Source organism: Podarcis erhardii, assembly GCF_964252035.2.
Source record: "Podarcis erhardii genome assembly, chromosome: 8".
In the NCBI taxonomy this organism is placed as follows: Eukaryota; Metazoa; Chordata; class Lepidosauria; order Squamata; family Lacertidae; genus Podarcis; species Podarcis erhardii.
Genome location: NC_138499.1, coordinates 55,814,242 through 55,836,687, shown reverse-complemented (window position 1 = coordinate 55,836,687; position 22,446 = coordinate 55,814,242). Strand labels below are relative to the sequence as shown.

The following is a 22,446-nucleotide window of genomic DNA, read 5'->3' as shown; positions in this document are numbered from 1 at the left end:
GGCCAAGGAACATGCCTTCTATTTTGTGGTACCACAAATGTGGAATGCTCTCCCCGCTAGGAACACTTGCATGAGACAGACCTTGATGCCTTTCTAGCACAAAGTGAAGCCCTTGTTAAGTCACTCAGGCTTTTTCATGGTTTTTATCTCCGTTGATCGCTGAAATTCTGTGTCTTACTGTGAAATTATGCAGCTGCTGTTCAATTATTTCTGATTTTCGTTAATAAGCTGTAAGCCACGCTGGGAGACTTATGACTGAAGAGCTGGGATGACAAGTAACAAATAAGCAAGGCTAATTTTTTTGCACATCTACTCTTATACTAAAGGGCCCTTATATGCTCTCAGCCATAGTAACATATAAACACTCCCAGAGTCAAATATTCATCCAACACATACCTGACATGCCCCCAGCATGTGCTCGTATACATATAATAGTTAAAATACTTAAGTGTCTTGTTCAGTAGTTAAGCGGGTGGAAACCACTAAACAGTTCTTGAAGTTGTTGGATGTTCAGATGACTCGGGCATATGCATCAATAGCCCAGATCCAACAGTATCAATGCATATGATTAACCCACACGTTTGGATCAACTTTGGGGCCTTTATGGCTGCAGGGAATGCATGTCACCTGAATGTGTGGCCAAAAATGTGTGCAGCCACCACACACACACACACACACACACACACACAGTCAGCTGATCTGTGCAAGGAAAGGTCCATTCGCATCCCCTGAGCTCTGCCCAGGTCAGGGCTATATCCACATTTTCTTCCTTTCTTTTTGCCACTGCTGCCAACAATAGGTAGAGTCTTGGAGGGTGCAGAAGAATTTGCTTGGAAGTGGGGCAAATCAAGTTCCTGATCTGGGGATTAGTGACTTTAGAGCTAGTATAATATTTAAAGGGATTCTTTAGTTTTGTTGCATTTAGGAAGCAGAGTAATAAAATTCGCCAAACTTTGTACCTTGTTCTCTTACCTTCCGCAGTCTTCAAGAAACAAATATTCACTTAGCATTTTGACAAAAGGATCTTTTTATGTAAGAACATACTTATTTTTGCTTCCTTACCTACTACACCAGTGGGCTGTATCCCACATTACCTTCAAACAGCTGAAACAAGCCAGCTTTAAACCATGGGCCGTGAAGCTAGCATGTTTCCACAGATTACTGTTAAAGTTAACCACAGTTTATTGTTTTGGCATAATACTAAGCTGCAGTTCATCGAAAAGAAAAAGCAGCTAATCTCTGCCTCAGATCCATGTTGGAAAAGGAAGGAGTGCATGGTCAAAAAGTTCATTGTAGCCTGTTCCAATCATGATAAACCATGGCTTATGACATTCACACGAAACTCCTCTCTCATCACAAATATATGCATACACCCATGAAGATGTGCAGTCTTGCCTTTCTGATGCACTGATCACCTAAAGCTTTCTCCCTTTTAACAAGGCTACCACAGAATTAGTAGTGCCAGAGCTATTTTTTTATTTAGCAGCTTTCCACATGGAGTACAAATAATGCTTTAGAAAAACTACCAGTTCGTTGTTATTAATAGCTCAGAATATATGATGTCTTCAAGAACTGCAGAGATTCCTAACAGGCACAGGTGTCTGACGGGACACAGCCTCACAGCCAGGAGTATCACAGTGGGGAGGGGATGGACAACTCATTTGCTCATTTGCCACCCACTGAAGTCCCCGCCCCCCGCCAGATCATTAGAAAAAGAAATAAAGTCATCATGAAAAGTTTTCAAAACAGAAAACACAAGGGGTTTTGCCTTGTAAAAAAAATCTGGGAGCTGCCCTCAAATTCTGGTTTGGTAAAATTTAATGTGATAAATTTAAAGAGAAAATGATGATTATAGGAGGATGTAGAAGTGAGAGAGGTTGGGTGAAGCATTACTGGTCATTTGCTGCTACTTTGACACATCAGATTACGGAAAAATAATAGACTTCCTTTCTCCCCCACCCTTTATCTTCCGTTTGAAACAGTACATAAGTAGGTTAGGGCCTTATAGTCCTGTGGTTGTACTTAAAACTGAGCACACTATTTTTGTCATTTGTTGATCTGCCGCTATAAAGTGCTCGATATGGAGTCAAAAATATTTCACCAGGCATCTCAGTGTGAATTAGTCTGGCAGGAGAAGAGGAGATGAAAATAGTGCACTTTTTTAAAAGTTGCAAGGAAGTAACTTTCAGGTCCCAAAGCAACTTTGGTTGAAGGAAATATAGATTCAGTCCTTCAGCTGGGAAACTTCATGAAGGTATGCACCCAAGAGCTTGACACCTTGAATATAGTTGTACCTAGGAAGAAGAAATCTAGGATTAATGGATGCAATGAAAATTCACCAACACCACTGCAAAAAATGCAGGGCACAGAAATACAGTATGTATTTGTGTCAACCTAGAGGACCACAGGTACTTACTGTCCTGAGTTACCTCTTTTAGGTCTAGACAGGTACACCTATAGAAACATAAGTAGCTGCCTCTCTTATGCACAATATGCCTTACCTGTTGAGTTTCTCATTCTGAGAATGGGCTCCATCGTCTGCAGAGCCAACAGGAAGCAGCATTACATTCTTGCCTGTTGCTTCTTGGAAGGTCAGGGTGACAGGAATGCTTCCTCCTTCTCTGGTCAAATCTGGCTCTACGCCAAAGACTAGCAGGGGAGAGAAAACACAGTGCACAACACTGACAATTTTTCATCTTTAAGTGAAAACTTAACAAACGGGTAGTCAACAAAATGCCATCTAGATGTTGTTGGACTGCAGGTTGCATCACTTGCAAGCTAGCATGAATGATGGGATCCCAGCTTAACAAATCACCCGTCAGTCAAATTCTCTCTCTTCTGATTGATATCCCTCAAGTGCTTTTCTATGAATGTGTACAAGCACCAAGAGAATAATGCTTGCCCCTGGGACAAAGCAATAATTAATCACAACAGCATTACAGCTAAGCGGGCATTACAAAACTGATAAAAGGTTGCTTTTCAAAACACAATAAACCCATTTTAATCTCTCTGCTACATTCCAATGGGATAGGTATCTTTCTTATTGGGGCCATTTTGATTAAGATTTCAATATCTCACCTGTTTTCATAGCTCTTCTTCCAGCCATGTAGTGGGGATGGTTGAAATCTGAAACCCAAGGCTTTCCACCATGGCCCAAGTACACTTTGAATTTGTTGGGGCTGTGCAGTTCAGCAAACTTTTTGGACAAGTAATCTTTGACCTTTAATAAAAAAGAATAAACCTTAAGACTTCTAAGAAGAGTGGAGCAATTGCATTGGTGCTCAGTTCTTTATGCATGAATTTACCTGCAGTCAGGAAAGCAAGTTTTGAAACTACATATGAAATGCTAAGCATCACCTTTATGCAGTTCGCCCACTTTCAGAGCAGGGTCAAAACAGGAATTGCGTAGGCACAAATATTTTATATCCCAATTATGCATCTGTCTCACACTATCCTAGCATAAAATCCACAATATGCCTAGCTACACAGAAAACAAGTGATTCACCTGAATAAATTTGTGGATGGGGCTGATGGATGTGAAGGAAGATTTTTAAAATAAAAAACTGCAAACCTACAAAAACCACTTAACCCATGAGGGAGTGCCTTTCCCTGTCACAGAAAAGGACCTCTGCATCTGTCCAATTATAAATTTAACAGCTGCTCTTGCCGCTAGAATAGTGCTCCAATTAATAACTGTTTGTCTAATGTGCATAATTAGTATTTTCCATATCAAGGAATAAACAGCACAATTAATTTCAACACCATTACTACCAAGATGTTTGAGAGCTGCAGCTTATAAATACTGGAGCTCTGTGAAAATGAGGGCCTTTTTAGCATGAAGACAATACACTGTGTCCATCTAAGGTCCATTACTGCCAGTCAGAACAGACAGTCCTGGAGAAGATGGACAAATATAAGATTGAGTATAAAGCGAGGAGGGACACTAAACTCAGGGGACCCATGTTTACTTTTTGTCCTATACAGAGGTACATGTTTCTGCTTCCCTCCCCCTCCCCACAGCAGAGATGCATCAAATGTTAATTATATGCAGAGAAGACCCCTTGAAATAAGTGGGCACGACTAGCTGTCATCCATTCATTTCAAGGGGTCAACTCAAAGTAGAACTTCACTGGATGCAACCTGTTCTTTCTGCTTTCCTTTTTTTCCATTTTTTTTATTGGTTTTCCAAAATTTTCAAACAAACAAACATACATACATCTTAATTGTACTTAATCCAATCATAGTAACATGGTTAAGTGACTTCCTCAAATCCCCCTGGCTAAATTTCAGTGTATATCATTGTAACAGTTTTCCAAAACCAATTTTCTCATAAAATTAACTTAATCACTTAACATCTTTCTTTCTTTTCATTTTAACTTTAAACATGTTATTCTCTAACATTACATATTTAAATCCTAAGCCTATCTGATATTTGCAAATTTTTCCAATTAAGTTATCTTAACATATTTAGCTAAATAGTCTTTGAATTTCATCCTGTTCTTTCTGCTTTCCATCCCATCGTCTTCTATTTAAGACAACTAATTTTACTCAAGAGTAGTCCTACAGAAATTTATGGGCCTAACTGACTATGTGCATTAATTTCAATGGGTCTACTCTTGAGTTAAACCTGGGTGAGTACCACCCATAGTGAGATTCATCTCAGGCTGGCCTTAGACCTGGATTATCTATCTCTCTCTCTCTCTCTCTCTCTCTCTCTCTCTCTCTCTCACACACACACACACACACACACACACACACACAAACATACCTGCTCAGTCACAATTTCTGGAGTCATGTCTGGTACCAGTCTGATTGAAAATTTGCCAATCACTTTCCGCGGAATCACAGTTTTAGCTCCCGATCCAGAGAAAGCGCCTTCTATTCCATGCAGAGACAAGGATGGGTATCGCCACCTGTGCATTAATATATCTTTCTAGAAAGGGAATTGAAGAAGAGAGATGATAGGATTCTGGAAGCAGTTGTGAGTATTCAGTCTAGAGCCAGAATTAAGTCGAAAAAAACTATCAACTTACTGGGCCAATTTGAATAGAAGAAGAATGTGTAAACCATTGCGTTTGGAAGCTTACACACTCTTCCACCTTTCTATGCTAATCTAAAATGATAGTCATTATGTACCTTCTATTTTTTACATGGCAACTACTGTCCACTAAATGGCATACACAGAATTATAGAATTGTAGAGTTGGCCTGAGGGAGTGGGCACAGATGGTGATCTGGCCCACCAGGCCAAAAAGTTTCCCCACCACAATTTTAAAGACCTTCAATGAAGGGGACAAATTCCTCCCAGAGGGAGTGAGTTGACAGATGGGGAGAAGGCACCACAGAAAAGGTTGCACTAGTCCAGTTAGGAGGTCACTATAGCATGGATGGTTGTCTTCAGGCCATCCCTAAAATCTTATATTGCTCGGGCAGGGAAGTGTTATGGGGAAAAATATGTAACAACACTGATTCTTCATTGCTAGAGGAACTGGATCCCAAAGATGAAGAGACCCATCACACCTTTGTTGCATGCAGCAGTCGTGTGGCTCCTACATCTTTTGCATATTCCTCCATATCAAAGTCAATTTGGTCATAAAGTTTACACTCTTCATCAGTGAGGGGAGCCACTGCATCATTTATGCCAGGGATGAGAATCTTCCCTTTCTTATCCACCAAGCAGCCTGCAACAAAGAAGACATAAAATACCAAAGGCATCTTCAAATATTGCTTGTGGATATTCATAAACCTCTTGCTTCCATGTCACATAGCTATAAATTGAACTGAAATAGCAGCCTAGAGAGTACATGGAAAGTACTATAGGCACCTGATCACCGAGGGCTGATAGGACTAAGATGGGAAACATGATCCATCCAGATATTGATGGACTACAAATCCCATCATCTCTGACTGTCGGCCATGCTGGCTCAGGCTGACGGAAGCTGAAGTCCCAACACCTTCCAGAGAGCCACAAATTCCTCAATCCCTGTGACAGAGGGAGCACAGCCAGCATCCTGTTTTCCAAGTGGTTTTAACATCCTCAGCAACTTTAAATCAAATAAATAAACTGAGAAGTCTTCAGTGCTGATATTTTCGTTGGCTTTCAGCACCGCCAGCTAAGCTATCTTCCTTACAGCCAATTCACAGAGTGGTTGTTTTGGTCAAGCCCAGACTGAACACCGTGGCGATAGTCATCTGAGCACTCCGCTGTGCTCCCACCTCCAATTTTTAGGACATTTCTGCTGACTCACTTGGCTGATAAATTCAGAGACTGAAGCAGTCATTCATTTTGCATAAAACAATGAAAGGCCTCAAATATTTCCCTTTATTTTAAGGAACCTCATTTTTAAAAGTTCTAATTCACCTTTAAGCTTGAATTAGAGCATAAATATGATATCTGCAATGTGGATTCATCTTTCCCAGTGCAAAAGTCAGAAACACAAACATAAAACAAGCCCCAAGTCTTCTGCTATAGCTGCTTGCTCATGACTTATGCACAGTCAATTCTTACAGATGTCTTGAGTGATGTTAGCCAGCCACCTATTTCTAGTAATTAATTTCTAGGAGTTTAGATTTTATTACTGCTGGTGATGTCCAAAGGCCCTCCCTACTTGCATAAGATCTCCTGAGTGAAGACTGATTTCAGAGATTGCCCTTGTTCATCCACTGCAAAAGCAGCAAACTCTATTTATTGAACCAAGGAAAATTTGCAACAACCGTCAGCCAAATCATTATTCCCAGGCCTTCCTTCAAGTAAAGATGAGAGACCAGTGCATGTGGCCAAAGTGATGGATGAGTGGATAGGCGCCAAGGCACTGAACTGTTCATGTGACTGCATACCACAACCATTGTTTGATGCACCAGCAACAATCACAAGCTGCAGCGGTGCAGTTGAAGGATGGTTTCAAACAGAAGCAGTTCACAACTATTTTCGCGTACAGCCAGAGGCAGCAAAGATTCACTATGAGCCAACACATCCTTTGGTACGGAAGCAAAATGCTTGCCTATTCAATCCAACTGAATCACTCAGCCCACTTGGATTAAGAACTCTAGACAGGGAATGTGGTCATCTCAGCAGTATGAGATTATGCTGTAAAATGGGCCGGCTCACATCTGATCTGCTGCCCCAAAGCTGCTTCCAGTCCAACACTCTTACCACTCAGGGAGGGCAGGAGGGGGAAAGAGAATGTATCAGCAACTTCTATTTATTTATTTATTTATTTATTTATTTATTTATTTATCCATCCATTCCATTTACCATGTCACACGATCTTATGAGACTTGAGAGAACAGAAAAAGTCTTAGCCTGGAGCTCAATTGAACAACAAATTGGGCTGTCTCATGGCTGCCCTTCAGATGTCAGATTGGGGGTGGGGGCACAGAGAGAAGGGCCACAACTTATTGGCAGGAACCTACAGGAGGGGGGAAAGTCTTGCCAAGCCATAACAACAACTACTACTACTACTACTACTATTACTTCTATACCGCCCTTCACCTAAAGATTACAGGGTGGTTTACAATATAAATTAGGTTATCTGTCCACCCACCTAACCATTTTAACACATACAAACCAGATTTCTTATTAAATGCTGTCTGCCTTGTGCAAGATTTGAGTAGCAACCAGAGTCCACACTCAACTGCATGCTTCAGCATAAACTAAAGCAGTATTCAAAAAGGTGAGAAGAAACTTGTGATTGTGCCTTGTAGATAACATTTACACTACCTTTGCCCCACAAACGGATCTTTGCCCTCATTAACACTCTGGCTAGTCCATCAATTGTTAACCTTGCTATTATCATAAACCCTAACTTGGCAGGGGTGGGGGTGTTGCTTTTATTTTTTCCCCAGTGAGAAGGCCTTTGAACTGCAAGCACATTGCTATTTCTTCTGCTAGAAGATTCCCATTTCTAAGAGCAGAACTAGGAGGTATGAGCCACTTACTCATCAAAGCAATGAGGTCCGTCATAGCCTCATGCACTGAGCCACCATAAACTCCAGAGTGAAGGTCTTTGTCACTGCATTCCACCTGTATGTCAGAAACAAACAAACCTCAAACACAATCCATTAACAGTCACATGCAAGTCATTATTTCCATCTTTCAGAATTACCTGGTAGCCACCAGCTTATTATACCATTGGGTCCAGGTAAGAATTAGGCTGTTTGGAACTTTTGTTTCAGATAATCTTTAAAAAAACAAAAACTACTCATTTTCAGTATTCTGCTTATGCTTAAAATTGAAATCGACTAAAATATTGCACTGTTTGTTCTATAATTATTCAAAGCTGAAAGAATCGTCCCAAGGAACCAAGCCGCTAAAAGCACTTTTGTGGTGACAGGAATGAGCCACATTTCTGCTCAAGGATTTTCTTTTTCATTTCTCTTTTTGCATGCAACAGAAAACAAATTTAGAACAAATAGAAATACATTTGTCCTTTTATCCAGTTTATCTGCTCTTGAGGTACATTAATGGTAGGTGGCTGGCATGCCTTTCAAAGTTGGACCTACAGTGACGGTTACCAGGTCCACGTTTTTGCCCAACAAGTAGTTTTTGCAAGGATCTACCTGGTTTGTTCAGCCTGTACAACAGCCTTTGAATAATGACTGTTAATTGCATCCAAAAAGTTCACTCGGGCTTTCCCCCCTCTCTTCCCATGGAAAGTGGCGGGGCGGGGGGGGGGAGAATCAGGAGAACCCCAAGAACAGTACGTGGGGGAGGAGACAGAGGATCATTCCATCTGACAAGCTGAAATGCTTGTACAGATGCTATGCTTGTCAAAGTGTGACATTGAATTCCACATATAATGTTTGAGAGACACTAGAATGCCATTATTACTGTGTTACAGATGCACACTTATAATTGTATATAAATAATATTCATAAGCCAAGTGCTATCGCATTTTCTAAAACTACGCAAGATTTGGTGTTCTGCATACTTCTGTTCAAACAAGTCAACCACACAGATGTCGACTCTTCAACAATTAAAATTAGTATCTTAGTCCAAGTATGTTTTTCTCACGAGTAGATCTGTTGAAATTAATGAGCATAATTAAGTTAGGTCCTGGAATTTCAACTGGTCTGTTCTGAGTAAAACTAAGTTGAATACAACTCATAAAGTATACTTGTCTTCTTTAATAGGAATATTTGTTCTTTTAATCTTTACCTCTATGAAGTAATAGCAGATGCCCCTCAGGCCATAGGTGATACAGGGCTTCTTCTTGCCCAGCCAGTAGTTGTCAGAGATGCAAACATAGTCTACACCTTTGAAGAAGGCATCTTTCTGTGCAAAAATCAAATCATCAAGGCCTTCAGAGCCAGACTCCTCCATACCTTCTAGGCAGAACTTGACATTAACCGGAATTTCCTGTATGGAGAAAATGGAACAGAATGAGCTGAAGAGGGTGTGCACAGTGCTTTTCACAATTTAAGCTTGCAGCAGGTTTTAATCAGTCAAACACCTGGTTGAAGAGAAAACTTTTCACCAGGCAAGCCTCCTGGGGAAGAGCATTCCACAAACTTGAGGTATTTCCATTTATTTTTTTCTAGTACCCCAAGATCCAGCAGCTGGAGCAAAGTGCAAAATAGTGGCTCAGAAAGAAGGGCAGATAAGACAGGTCATCCTCAAGTACACCAGAGTCCAGGAATCTGTTTTCAGTACCAGAATTGAGCTTACAGTCCCTTCATACAAAACTCCATTCCTGGTTTCCCCTCCCTCCAAACTTGTAGCAGCATAATTTGGGAGGTGCGAGGTGGAGGTTGTTGCTATTGTTTAGCAACTGGAAATGAGGAATGCAAATCATGTAGGGCCCAGACACCACCCCTTGGAAACTCTGTGAACTTATTAAGAGTAGCTGGCAGGTTTGGTACAGGATGGGTGATAAGGAGGACTTGAACCCTTTAGCCCCTCTGCTATGGTTCTGATCCAGATTGGGGGGGGGGTGCACATTACTATTTCCATCAAGACAAAAGTTTTGTTTGCAACATTTTTGTTGATTGATATACTGATGTGGCTGTCTTATACTAGCCCACATCAAAGCAGCCCTTGACTGATTTGGGTGGTTCCAAATCTGTGGATTAGAATAGGAGTGGAGAACCTTTGCCAGATGCAGCCCTCTGTGCCTCTGTATCTGGTCCTCTGGATACACTTTAGGGCCAGGGGTCAGCAAACTTTTTCCGCAGGGGGCCAGCCCACTGTCCCTCAGACCTTGTGGAGGGCCGGACTCTAAAACAACAAATTCCTATGCACACTGCGAGGGGGGCAAGTAGTCCTCCTCCCCACCCCAGCCCCAGCCCCAGCTGCCTTCTCAGTTTGCCGCCTGCCTCATTCGCCTAAGGGCTGGCGGCAGTGTGCGAAACAAGCTTCCTCCCCATCTAGAGAAAGAAGACGCTGCACTTACCTTCCCAGGGGCTGCCGCTGCTGCCACCACCACTGCTTCTTCTTGTGAAGCAGGTAGGCAGAGCGAGCTCGTCTGCTCCGCTCTCTGGCCCACAGGAGCACCAGGGCAGCAGGAGGAGGAAGAGGCCGAGCGGTGGCAGCTCTGCCAATCAAACACCACACCTGGTTTACCTCAGCACTGCATGCGGACGTCTCTGCCAATCAAACGCCGCTGAGGTAAACCAGGTGCAGCGTTTGATTGGCAGAGACGTCCCCTCAGAACAATTTGCTGAGGTAAACCAGGTGCGGCATTTGATCGGTAGAGCTGCCTCCACTCAGCTTCTTCCTCCTGTTGCCATCGCTGGGAGTCTTGGCTTCACGGAAGGTTCTGGCTTCATGGCACAGGCCGGATTTAGGACCCAGGCGGGCCTGATCTGGCCCAGGGTCGATCCCTGCTTTAGGCCATATCTCTTCCCTAGCCACACTCCTCACTGGCCTTGAGAGTTTTTGCCTGCCTAGAATGTGTCCTTGAATTCTGATAATGCTGCTTGCTTTCCTGATGGAGGATACAGAGGGGTGGGGGGTGTAGAAATTAGGCTATTGTATAAAGATAAAATCCGTTGCTTCACTCACTTTTATCTCTGCTCCACATGGCAGCATGGAGCCCCCAGAAGGTTATGCATTCCTCTGGCTGAACCAGGTTTCCCCCACCCCTGGATTAGAGGACATAATGTCTGTACCAGTCCTTGAGCACATCAGCCCGTAAGTTACCGCTCTTCTGTTATGAATAGCAAATGCCCCTGGTGGCAAATTACTCAGGACTAGAACAGCCTCACCTTCCTCCAGCCTTAAACAACTAACAGAATGGGCAGTGCTTGTGTGTTTCAGGGGACATGTGCTATGGGAGTCACTCCCTGCTGCCAACCCTAACTCCCCCTTCTCACTCATCCAGTACAATAGCATTCACCAACTTGGTAGCTGGCTGGGGCTGATGGCAGTAGCACTCCAAACCCATCCGGAGGGCAGCAGGTTGGCAAAAGATAGGGTAGCTCAGTTGGTAGAGCACGAGACTCTTCATCTCAGGGTTGTGGGTTTGAGCCCCACATTGGACAAAAGATTGCTCCATTACAGTGGGTTGGAACCCTTCCAACCCTACAATTCTATAGAACAGAACATTGAGCAGGAACTCAGGCTTGGGACCAGAGCAGCTCCTGACTCAACTGGTGCTGAACTTCAGCAATCTAGTGCTATGTGGCAATTGCAGTCATTCTACCTGGCTGCAGCTGAGCAGGGGGGAGAGGCAGCACAACCCCTTCCACCATCTTCACTGAGACCAATTGTTGTTTGGCTCCTCCTCCATGGCCAGTCCACTCAGCCATGATGCAACTAAAAGTCTTGGGTATTCATGTCTGTTTGATTTCCATCTTCCCTTCCAATACTTGTAAACCTGAGGACAAGGTCACTCTCATTTTTTCATCTCTGTATAGTGCCTGGGAAATTTTCAGAACTAGATAGGTAATGACAATGATGAAGACTAAGAAAGGGGTAAAAGGAGCAAACCTAAAACATAGCCTGCTGCCTAGTGTTGCCTTGTTGCAGCCTTGGAGAGCAGAACAAGCTGGGGAGGAAGCCAAGCAAAAACTTCCAGAGAGTCAAAAAACTTGCCATTCAGCAGATAACAAACCATGGCTCTTGGACTAATTCTGCATCCAGCAGGTTTAATCGTTATCTTTACTGATAACTGAAGTAGTTTAAAACAGTGAAGGTCAAAAATTTAATCTTTTACTAGCGAAGCAAGCTGAAAGAGAATTCAAACCATACCTGTTTAGTTTGTTGATAAGCCTCCAGAGCATTCAGCCAGGCAAGCACTGGGCCTTTATCATCTGTCGACCCTCGGCCATACAGCTTTCCTAGGCAGAAGGAGTGACAGTACTCTTAATTAAAACCATTCACAGGCCATGCAGTTCCTTCCAAAACAGCATACCATTATAAAGTAATAAAATTATTTATTATTATGAATAATAATAATAATAAACTCCAGCAAAACAAAAGCAGATTGGAGCAGAAAATTATTTCTAGTACATGAGCCAGGACCAAAATTAGTAGCAAATTGGTATTACTGAGGGCAAGATCTAAACCCTCAGTAGTTGGAAAATATCTGGAGTCCTTAGTTATCATAGTCTTATACATTTTATGATTCTGAAGTTTCAGGTTCCCAGTTCCTTATTCAATAAAGAGCTCTGTGAACAACCTAAGTTTAATTGACCCTACACCAAAAAATGTGAATAGTGATAGTCCAAATCATGCATTTTCATCATTGGGAAACACTCCACTTCAAGCTGCATCATCATTCTCTGGGGCAAAATGTTATCTCTGCACAATGGCAACAGCTGCCACAAATCAATAAGGGAACCCCAAAATAAGAATTGGGCCAGACCAAGTGACACATTTGTACCACCAGGGAAATGTCCCATACAAAGAAATGGTCACTGAAGGAACCTTGGATGGAGAGCTGAAAGGAAGCTATTGTTACCATAGTGTCAGTTTGTGAAGGCTGGAATTAGCTTAGTCATTAGCCTTTGAATCAACAACCACAAGCCTGCTTATTACTATAATGAACAAAATGAAATATTTCCTGGCTACTAAGCATTCTCAGTCTTTACTGGGGTTTTTCTTTGGATGGGTGGGTGGGTGGAGAGCAGGTCCATTGCGCCATTATTGTATTTTTCACCATTATCTGCATTTCACTGTGTGGTTGGAATTCCTGCTACTTTTTTTTAGAGTAATGTCGCAGGTAAAAATTCATAGAGAGGCAAGCCAGGTGTCTGCATGCCTTACCGTCTCTTTCCACCAAGGTGAAAGGTTCGCTGTCCCAGCCATCGTCTAGTGCTGCAGGTTGTACATCCAGGTGTCCATAGATGCAAACTGTCTTCTTGCGAGGATCTGAGCCAAGTTTGCCCAGAATGATTGGAGGCAGAGGAATCTCTGAACCGTCAGGCAGCTAGAATTAGAGATGCAAACTGTAAATGGCAAAATGCATCTAAGGGCCTTTATTATTATTACCGTATTTTTCGTTCTATAACACGCACCTAGTTTTTGGAGGAGGAAAACAAGAAAAAAAAAATATTCTGAATCTCAGAACCCAGAACAACAAGAGGAATAGCTGCGCGGCGAAATCAGCGATCCCTCTTGCTGTTCTGGCTTCTGGGATAGCTGCGCAGCCTGCATTCACTCCATAAGACGCACACACATTTCCCCTTACTTTTTAGGAGGAAAAAGTGAGTCTTATAGAGCAAAAAATACGGTATTATTATTATTTGAGGTACCATGAATTCCATTGCAAGATGTATAAGCCAATGTTCTCAAAAGCACATTTCTGTATTATTATTGCAGGTTTCCAAAGAGGGAGGGAGGAACATGTGGTCATGAAGATGCAGCTGGACTATGACCCCCACCATTCATGCCCACACTGCCTGGGGCTGATGGGAGTTGTAGTTCAACAGCATTCAGAGGACCACAGATTCCCCATCCCTGCTTTTAAGGTATTGTGGGCCATATATGATCTGCTTTTCCTTAGCGTCTCTGACCTGTTTCCCATTCCCTGCATTTCCTGCTGCTGCTGCTGCTCCCCTTGGCTGCCTAAACTCCTGTGGCAGCTTCCATATTTTCTTAAGATATCAAGGATGCAAGTACGCAGTGTAAAAACACCCAGCCAACGCATTTTCATGTGATAACATTGCATTACGCTTCTGAAAAACAAGGTACATTAGGGTTTTAAGAAGTGCCTTCTCTTCTATAATGCAGCGGAAAATGCAACTCATGTGGTGGTCTGCAATCAGAAAATATGTGCAACTCTGAAATGAATACTATTGAGTGCACTGTTTAAGTTCGCAGGAAATATTTATTAATCATTTTAAGTTTCTGCAAGGAATGCACTGCTACATTGTGCAAGCAGGGAGGAAAGAATGCAAATTCAAAAGGAACTGTTCAATACATTAAACAAGTTCCTATAACATAGTTAATTATAGCTCATCTGGGAGTTACACAGAGAGCAGAATCTAATTTCTACATATTAAAACCAAATGAGTCATGAAATATGGTGGTTTCCTTTTCCAGGTTTCCTGCTAGGGCTTGTTTGACTTGATTCACATGACATTGAATGTCATGGTGACATTCTACAGCAGGAGTAGGGAACCTTTTACCCATCAGATGATATTTGATATGTTATTATTTATTAAATTTGTACGTTGTTGCTAAACTATCAGTCCCTGGCAAGCATGGGCAATGGCTGGGGATGATGGGATATTCAGCAACATCTGCAGAGCTAAAGGTTCCCTACATCTGGTCTACAGCAAACTCCTTTTGCTGTAGAGACAAGTGACAGAAGAGGGAGCTGCAAGTTTTCCTAAGCAAAAAAAGAACAGGCTGCTGTTGGCAAAACTAAGTTTGGAGACTTAAATATCACATCAAGCTTGTGGCTCTAACACATCTTTGCATTTAATATGGGTATTTAAAAAATAGAGATAACATCAGAAGGGATGTGTGATCATTATCAGGGTTGCAGCAGGCAGGGAAGACAACTCTTCCCTCCCTTGATGTGGTCCTCTCAAAACAGCCACTGGACTGAAAAAATGTTACTTGTCCAAGTGGCTCTAATGCAAAACTAGAGTTATTCTTATTACATGGCAATGGTTTTCAACCACTGATACACAGCCTGAGACAAAGGCAGGGCTATCAGAAAACAAAGACCAAGCCTGCCCTTGAAGGTAAAATCAAAGCAAAGCAAAACAAAATCACCCACAACCCACATAAATAAATAGAACAGGCTGAGCATGATACAGCTTGCTTCGAAGACAAGGCTTTGAAAAGCAAGCAAGGCTCATGGTTCAAGCAGCAACCCCCAAGACTCCCTCCAGATTGTACAGAAATTTGTCCCCCATCAGCAGCCAAGCCATGCTAGGTCTTAGAAAGAAGACAGCAAAAGCAGCAATCTTTATAAGATGTGAAGCAAGCGCACAAATGGAGATCTTCAGGCAGTAAACTAAGCAATTGTAGCACAATTCTGGCAGCTGGGTGCTGCTATTTGCTTCTAAGCCGCCCCCCCCCCCCGGACCAGACAAGTACAGCAATTGTCCACAGGCAATAACAGGACATAGGAAACACCCGTAACCCAGGGTGCTGTATTCAATTGAAAGCAATACCTTGGCTAAATCTACCTACCTTCTGTTTTCCGATATCCTTCAACTCCGTTGTGCCACCCAGCCGCTCAGTGTCCTTGGCAGCAACTTCCATCATTCGTTTGATTTCTCCCCTCTTTTCCGGCCATGCCGACACACTCTGGATAGCCACCCATTGGGCCAGCCGCTATAGGTAAGTAGTTCAGGAAAGAAGCAGGACCGGAGATGAGAAAGATAATAGAACATCTGAGGCTTTAATTTTGCTTGGCTAGGATTTTAGAGGAGGCAAGCTGCAAAGGTGGGTGTTTTGGAAGACGAAACACTAATGCTCCTCTCCATTTTCCAACCGCATGTGTGTGCGCGCGTGCAAACACACACATACATGCCCCGTTGCCCCATTACTGGAGAGAACCAGAGACACCCCCACCCAGCCAATTTTGGGAGGTGGGGTGCAACCCAGAGTGGAAAAAGCCAGGGTTTTTTTTAACAATGTCATGTGTTAAATAGTGTTTTCACTCCATTCTTACCCAGTGGCTCCCAACCCTTTTACCATTTAGCACACCTTCTGATTTTAAAGTAAAGTTGAAATCTATCACATTTGGTTATGGGCACACTCCAGCACTCCTCTTTGCATTTGCCTAGTTCAAAGCACAATGCGGGAGCGAGTAAAGCCCACTTCAGAGCCACAGCACTGTAGCAGACCACCGGATTTGCACACTAAGGATCATAAGCTCAATCCTCAGTGTCTCCAAATAGAAGTGGTAAAGACCCCTGTTTGAAATCTTGGTAAGCTACTGCAAGTTAGTGTAGACAATATCAGTTAGCCAGATAGACAAAGGGCCTGAGTCGATATAAAGGCAGTTTCCCATGTTTCCTATGACTACACACAGGCTTTTTCGATTCAGTATGGCTGACTGTCATGGTGACAAATGGCCCCATGAAAATGGCCGTTTACAAGGGCTGTTGTAGCTTCTGGCTTCTGTCAACAAACAACTTGTTAGTCAGCACTTAAATTGTGCTCAGAGGCTACACCCAAGGCATGACTAGGTTCAGTTCCTCCAGCCAAGTGATAGTGCTACTCACAATATGTGTGCGTGTGTGGACGCAACTGCAAAACGCTGCTACCATTTCCCAGTCTTCCATTCATTTCACAAACCATCCAAGGGCCTCTAAATGAGGCAGCAAACCTGTGTCTAAGCTATACCAGTTCAGACTGCTGCTAAGGAATCATATGAATGAATGCTCATCCACACAAAAGCGCGCACGCACACACACACACTTGTAGTCTGAACCAATACTGTCCAGATTCAGAAAATGTACACTCTCCTCAATCTACCGGTAAGTAGTAAAGAATTTTGAAAATCTTCATGGAAATAAGTCATGAATTATATTAGTTTCCTCCAACCTCCTGATCATCTGTATGTGTTGTTCTCCGCAAAGGAAACAGCAACTATAGAAGTTTCATTGCGACCCATGAGTCTTATGGCTAATGCAGGCTTAATGTTCTTTATTCCTTGGCTAGTACTATCAATGCGCTGATAGAAACCTTAACCATTGTTAAGGTGTGGCGATACTCTTGGGTTTCTTAACTGTGAGACTGGAATAGTATGTCTGCACCAGCTTTGTGGTTTAAGAAAATTATGGAACAGGATATTTAGAGATGGGTGGCTCTGCAAATGAAAACTTCCCAAGTCACCAAGGATACAGTCCTCCCACTCAGCATGTGGTTTTTAGGACAGCCAGATCAACTTTTCGGCTGTCACCTAAGACTAGCCAGCAACTGCTCTGCAACACTTGCTTCACAAGCCTGTTATTTTGAGAAGGAATTTTGCAGCTCAACATATGCACACAGGTTTGAATCCAAACTTAAGCCTTCTGTGAATAAAAAGCATCTTTCAGTCAAGGGACAACTTCTGATCCAGCAGAAGGAGAATTGGGTAGGTGGTGGTTTTAATGGATTCCTCCCCCAACCCCCATTTCTAGAGGATTTCCCAACTTGTCCCCAGTGGATTTTTGGAGGCAAGAGTCTATCGTAGCACAGCAGCAAAAGTTTTCTCCTCTGCCAGTGGGATGTCCCCTGAGTTATGCTCCTATTGGTGGCAGCAAAATCAGGATGTAAGGTATAGGCTCTGCAGCCTGAGGAAGCCAAGACTGGATTTAAAATGTCCACAGAAGAGGCCACTTACCTCAACATACAGGTCCTGGTGTTTATCAACATACTCAAAGAGGGGCTCAAGGACAGATGACATTTTCTGATCTGAATAGTGCGGCTGAAAAATCTAAAAGGCAAATTGAAAAAAGAAGAAAGGGGAGAAAGGATATTTCGACTCCAGAGCTTTCCAAAAGTTTGCAGTATTAGCTGACAAGAGGGTGCCTTTACACATGAATGTCTGCCTCTAAACTGCCTCACTGCAGTTTCAGGGAAGTCATGAGGACTTGATAAATGAGGCAGCTCACCATGAATCATTCTGCAGATCACATGATGGAAGTAAGCAAACTAAGAAAAGCAGTGTCAGCTCTCTACTGAAAACTCTGCAGTTTCAGGGGAGGTCACTCTTGTGACAAGCATCAGTTTAAGATGAGCTGTGTATATCTTGTTCCACTTTGCTTGACAGACTCCACAGTACTTGTGGTGAGCAAATCATCTGCAGGGACTGTCGATAGGAGCATTTACATACAAGAGTGATCTCGTAGCAGAGGCTCAACAGCAAGTTTCAAAATCAAGGTGTGTTCATGAGCACTCAACTAGCTCGTTCTGCAGGAGCCAGGGGGAGAGGTGAGCCAGCAGAGTTAACAGGGACTGCAGGATTAGGAGAAGCATTGGCTGGATTAATGGCTTTTCCCACATTGTGATTCTTGCATAGGGCGTGCACACACACAATTCATGATATATTGCCAGGCCAAAAATTATGAAACTGATATGATGATATGGACTTCAAACAGGTTTTGGACAATATATCACCCAGCCCTGCCATTCACAATCAACATTTTGCAATATAAGCAAAAGAAAGTGGTCGTGCACATTTTCTGTGCCATCTTCAGGAACATGCCACAACTAATCAGCACCAAAGGAAAGTGGCTGAGCACCTGAACTTTTAAATTTGCTTTGTGCCAGCCTTGGAAGAATTCTCATGCTTGGCAAACAGGTTTTCGCACAGTTTAATGTTTCAATTGGTCTTCTGTTATCACACAACTGATCCACTCTGGAGTGTCAATTTAACAATGGCAGTTACTGTTTACTTCATTCCTTAGTATTCCCACCCACATACACCAAGTCCTAATAGAACAATTTCAAGAAACATTTCTGCAGCCAGCAGTTTTACAGCAGTGCTGTAGGTAGAATGTCATTTAGCAGTAAATATAGAATCAAATATTCATGCTGTTTACTGTACTTTAGTGGGCTTCATCCAGATTTGAGTCAAAGTACACCACCATGGGGAGGCTGTCAAATCACTTTGCCTGTGGGAAGCAATTCCACTCCACTCTCAGCTGCAATATCTGAATGTACTACCCAATGTGGCAGATTTCTAGGCCCTTCTTCCAGGGGCTTCCTGCTCTGATATCTGGATTTGGAATGGGTTTTCCAAAGAAGTACTTTTTGCAGAAGCTTTTGCACAAGCAGGGAGGTAAGTGGTACAGTATCAGGTTCAACATGCTGTCTGAAACTCTGGAGAGCAACTGTCAGTCAGTACAGACAATAGATGAACCATTGGTCTAATTCAATATAAGGCAGATGTTGATGTGATTTATTTTTATTTTTTCACTGAGGGTGTGACAGCTCAGCAAAACTAATTTTTTTAACTCTCTGGTTATTTTTCTTTTTAGGTATTTTTAATTGATTGTTGCTTGATAACTACCTTTAAATATTTTTAAAGACATTTAGCACAGAAGTATTTACAAATCTTTGGCCATATCACTCACGCCTACAGTCTGGACTAACATTAATTTACCGGTAAAACAGTTTTTATGGCTTGTGGGCATGAGGACACACTGAACTAGCATACCAGGTTCTTTAGTTCAAATAGAGTCTTCTAGTTTGTGGGATTCTTTTTTGTCACAGATGCCTCAGTTTTGCCAATTTCAGTAAGGTGCAAAGTTGGAGGGGGCAGCATTCTTAGAATTAAGGAAGGAATGTGCCTTTGAGCACATACTCAGCCCAAAAATTTGTTTTCAGTCCCAGAACAGAGGTCAGTCTTGTCACACAAAAATCCAGTAATCCAAATAGTACTGCATCGTGCTATAAAGCTGTTGTGTGCATGTGTGCAAAACAGTCAGTGAAGATACACTGCACAAGTAAGAAGCGAAAGGGAACTGGAACTGAAACTGGCAGAAAGAAGGAAAGGGTACAAGAAGTTGCCACAGTGCCATTGCTACAGCGTGGAAATGCAGAGGCTATGGAAGGCCCATTCCTAAAACAGACCACAGTAGTCAGCAATGACAAGAGATATGTGCTCCTGCATTCAACAAAGCTACCTTTATCTTTCTCCCACAGTTCAGCTCAGATGCTTACAATTTTAAGAAGCCTGCCTTGTTCAGTTTGTTGCGCAGGTTCATTCCACTTTAGGGCGCATCCTGCACTGGCCTGTCACTTTCAAGAGGCACTTGCTCTCCTTCCTCAGTGGCACAACCCACAGAAACCTGCAGTTTGGAGGCCCCACATGCCATTTGCCTTAAAGAGCATAAAGACACAGCAGCAGCAGGAGGCAGCAGTGGGGATGAGATCCTTTGAGGTGCAATGTAACCAGGGCTGGCCCAAGACATTTTGTCACTTGAGGTCAACCACCACATGAGGACCCCTCACCTCCCTGCCTGGGAAGGAGTATCTAAGTCAGGCACATGGGAGGAGGGGCGGATAAAGATATACAGCAGCTACTGCTACCCTGTGAATCCTGCCACCTGAGGCAGTCACCTCGCCTCACATCATGGTGCAACCTCATTTGCAGGACACCTTCAAGCCCCTGAGAAAGCAAAGGCCCCACCCTTCGCCCTTTTGACACGCAGCTCCCAAGGAAGCAGGGCGGAGACCCACCAAGGCCGAATTAGGCCCATTCTGCTCCCCAAAGAGGAACGTCCCGTCCCGTCCCGCAGCCGCAACACCGCCCTGCTGGAGGCAGCACCGCCTAGATGGAGCCCACTCACCCTGCGAATCGGGGCGGGTCTCCACCTCCTCGCGCGGCAGCCGGGGCGGAGAAGTGCCCTGCAGCCCCTGGACAGGATCAGCGCCGCAGCCATCGCTGCAGGGTGGCGGGGGGAGCAGAGGGGATGGGAGGGGACCAAGGGATGAGGCGACAGGCGCAAATCCCCTGCGGCTCCTCCTCGCCATCTGCCCACGATGAGAAGCGGGAGGTGGCGGGTGTGGGGAAGGGAAGCAGATCCCAGCAAAGTTTGCCAACTCGGCACCCCGGATCTGCAGCCCCCTTCCCCTCCCTTCTCCCTCTCCCCCTTGAACCAGCTGTGCCGGGACGGAGCCGCTACTCACCCCGCGCCGCGTTCCCACGTGCACCTTTCGCAGTTGCCGTCCAGCAGCGATGGAAGAGCGAGCAAAAGGCACAGAGCTCGGATCTTAAAATCCTCTCCGGGGCCCGCCCCTTTGGAACCGCGCGAAGGCCAATCAGCGCCCGTCCGCGCCGCTCGGTTCGGAATCATTGGCCGCGAAGCAGGAAGGAGAGAAGGCCAGAAGGGAAGCGAAGCGGGCGGCGAGGAGCCCCAGAAGCCCGCTGGCCCAGCCTTTAAAGGACTCGCGTCGGTGCTTCCCGGCCGTAAGGTCTTGGGAGTCGTGAGCCTTCCGGTTAGGAGCCGGGGAATATGCCGACCTGTTGCTAGAGCTGCGTCAAGGGGCTGGCGCAGCGGGTCTCAGGCATGGCAGGGACTCAGAAAGGGAAGCCTCGCCCACGGCACACCCGGATTGTGGAACAGATTGCCCAAAATTTAGATATAAGTACCACCGAGATGCACAGCCGGTGGAAATAATAATTTATGCGCAAGGGAAGGGCGAGTTTGCTTAGTTTGTTGGTGAAGGACCGATGGGGTTCGTTTTTGATAATATAAGAGAGAGAGAGAGAGAGAGAGAGAGTATTGTCCCAAACCGAAGGCCAGGTGCAAGGATGACCCCTCCGGTCCGCTTGCATGAAAATTATAATTTCACAAGAGGATGTTTCTAGAAGATATGGGGTTAGCTGAAAGAGAGAGACAAAGGATGATATCTTCCAGCAAACAATTTCTGGGTTACAAGTATAGTAAAGGAGCAAATCTAGGAAGCTGTAAAAGTAAGAAGGCAACCTTGGCAAAATATAGACTTGCAGAATTGTAGAGTTGGAAGGGAACCTGAAGGTCCTCTAGCCCAACCCCCTGCAATGCAGGAATGTCAACTGAAGCATCTATGACAGAAGGCCATCCAACCTCTGCTTAAAAATCTCCAAGAAAGGAAAACCCGACACCTTCTGAGGGAGTCAGCAAATATTAAGACATAAGAGAAAAAAGCATGCAGCAAATTAACACAGTGAATGTAAATTAAGTACCCTGGTTCTTAAGACAGCTCCGTAATATGTAGTCATATTTTAAACAGAAGAAATCAGAGCTCATATTCAAATGCAGCACCCAAAAATCTCAGTTGAGATAACTGAGCAAGTTTTCTGCATACATTTTGCCTTGGGGGGGGGGGACAAAAAACCCTGTGGTGTGTGATATCAGGAACAGTCCACAAGGTGGCCTCTTGTTCCAGCAGTGAAAGCAAACTAAAAATAACTGGTTTTTCATCTTGAACCAAAAGAAATGTATATATTTACTTTAAGTAAGTTCCAGGCTTCGTAAGCTATTAGAGGGTTTAGATCTCTGCATTTTATAATGAGATGCTGAACTTTTCAGTATCACTATCAAATCAAACTCTGTTGCATCAGTAGCA

At 43.7% G+C, this 22,446-nt stretch overlaps 1 protein-coding gene across 2 annotated transcripts; it reads right to left on the bottom strand.

The window, feature by feature from the left end:
* Window positions 1-1,452: 1,452 nt before the first annotated feature.
* Window positions 1,453-21,164, bottom strand: CNDP2 (carnosine dipeptidase 2). 2 transcript variants are annotated; one of them, XM_081875111.1, is made up of 12 exons: window positions 21,025-21,164; window positions 17,732-17,824; window positions 15,589-15,732; window positions 13,207-13,369; window positions 12,190-12,278; window positions 9,157-9,357; window positions 7,938-8,022; window positions 5,520-5,680; window positions 4,769-4,933; window positions 3,079-3,220; window positions 2,502-2,649; window positions 1,453-2,294 (listed from the first exon to the last, which is right to left on the bottom strand). In XM_081875111.1, exons 2-12 carry the CDS (start codon window positions 17,792-17,794, stop codon window positions 2,225-2,227), a joined length of 1,431 nt encoding a protein of 476 aa, XP_081731237.1. In that variant the 5' UTR covers window positions 17,795-17,824; window positions 21,025-21,164; the 3' UTR covers window positions 1,453-2,224. The 2 variants fall into 2 exon arrangements, with proteins under 2 accessions (XP_081731237.1, XP_081731236.1); XM_081875110.1 differs by lacking the exon at window positions 21,025-21,164 and adding an exon at window positions 20,685-20,804.
* Between the last annotated feature and the right edge of the window lie 1,282 nt (window positions 21,165-22,446).

Coding starts and splice junctions, on each gene's coding strand:
- CNDP2 (XM_081875110.1), bottom strand. CDS start 20,777: ATGGCTGCGGCGCTGATCCTGTCCAGGGGCTGCAGGGCACTTCTCCGC. Junction 13,370..15,588: donor AGGATATCGGAAAACAGAAG/GTAGGTAGATTT, acceptor CTCTAATTCTAG/CTGCCTGACGGTTCAGAGAT. Junction 2,295..2,501: donor CAGAATGAGAAACTCAACAG/GTAAGGCATATT, acceptor TCTTCTTCCTAG/GTACAACTATATTCAAGGTG.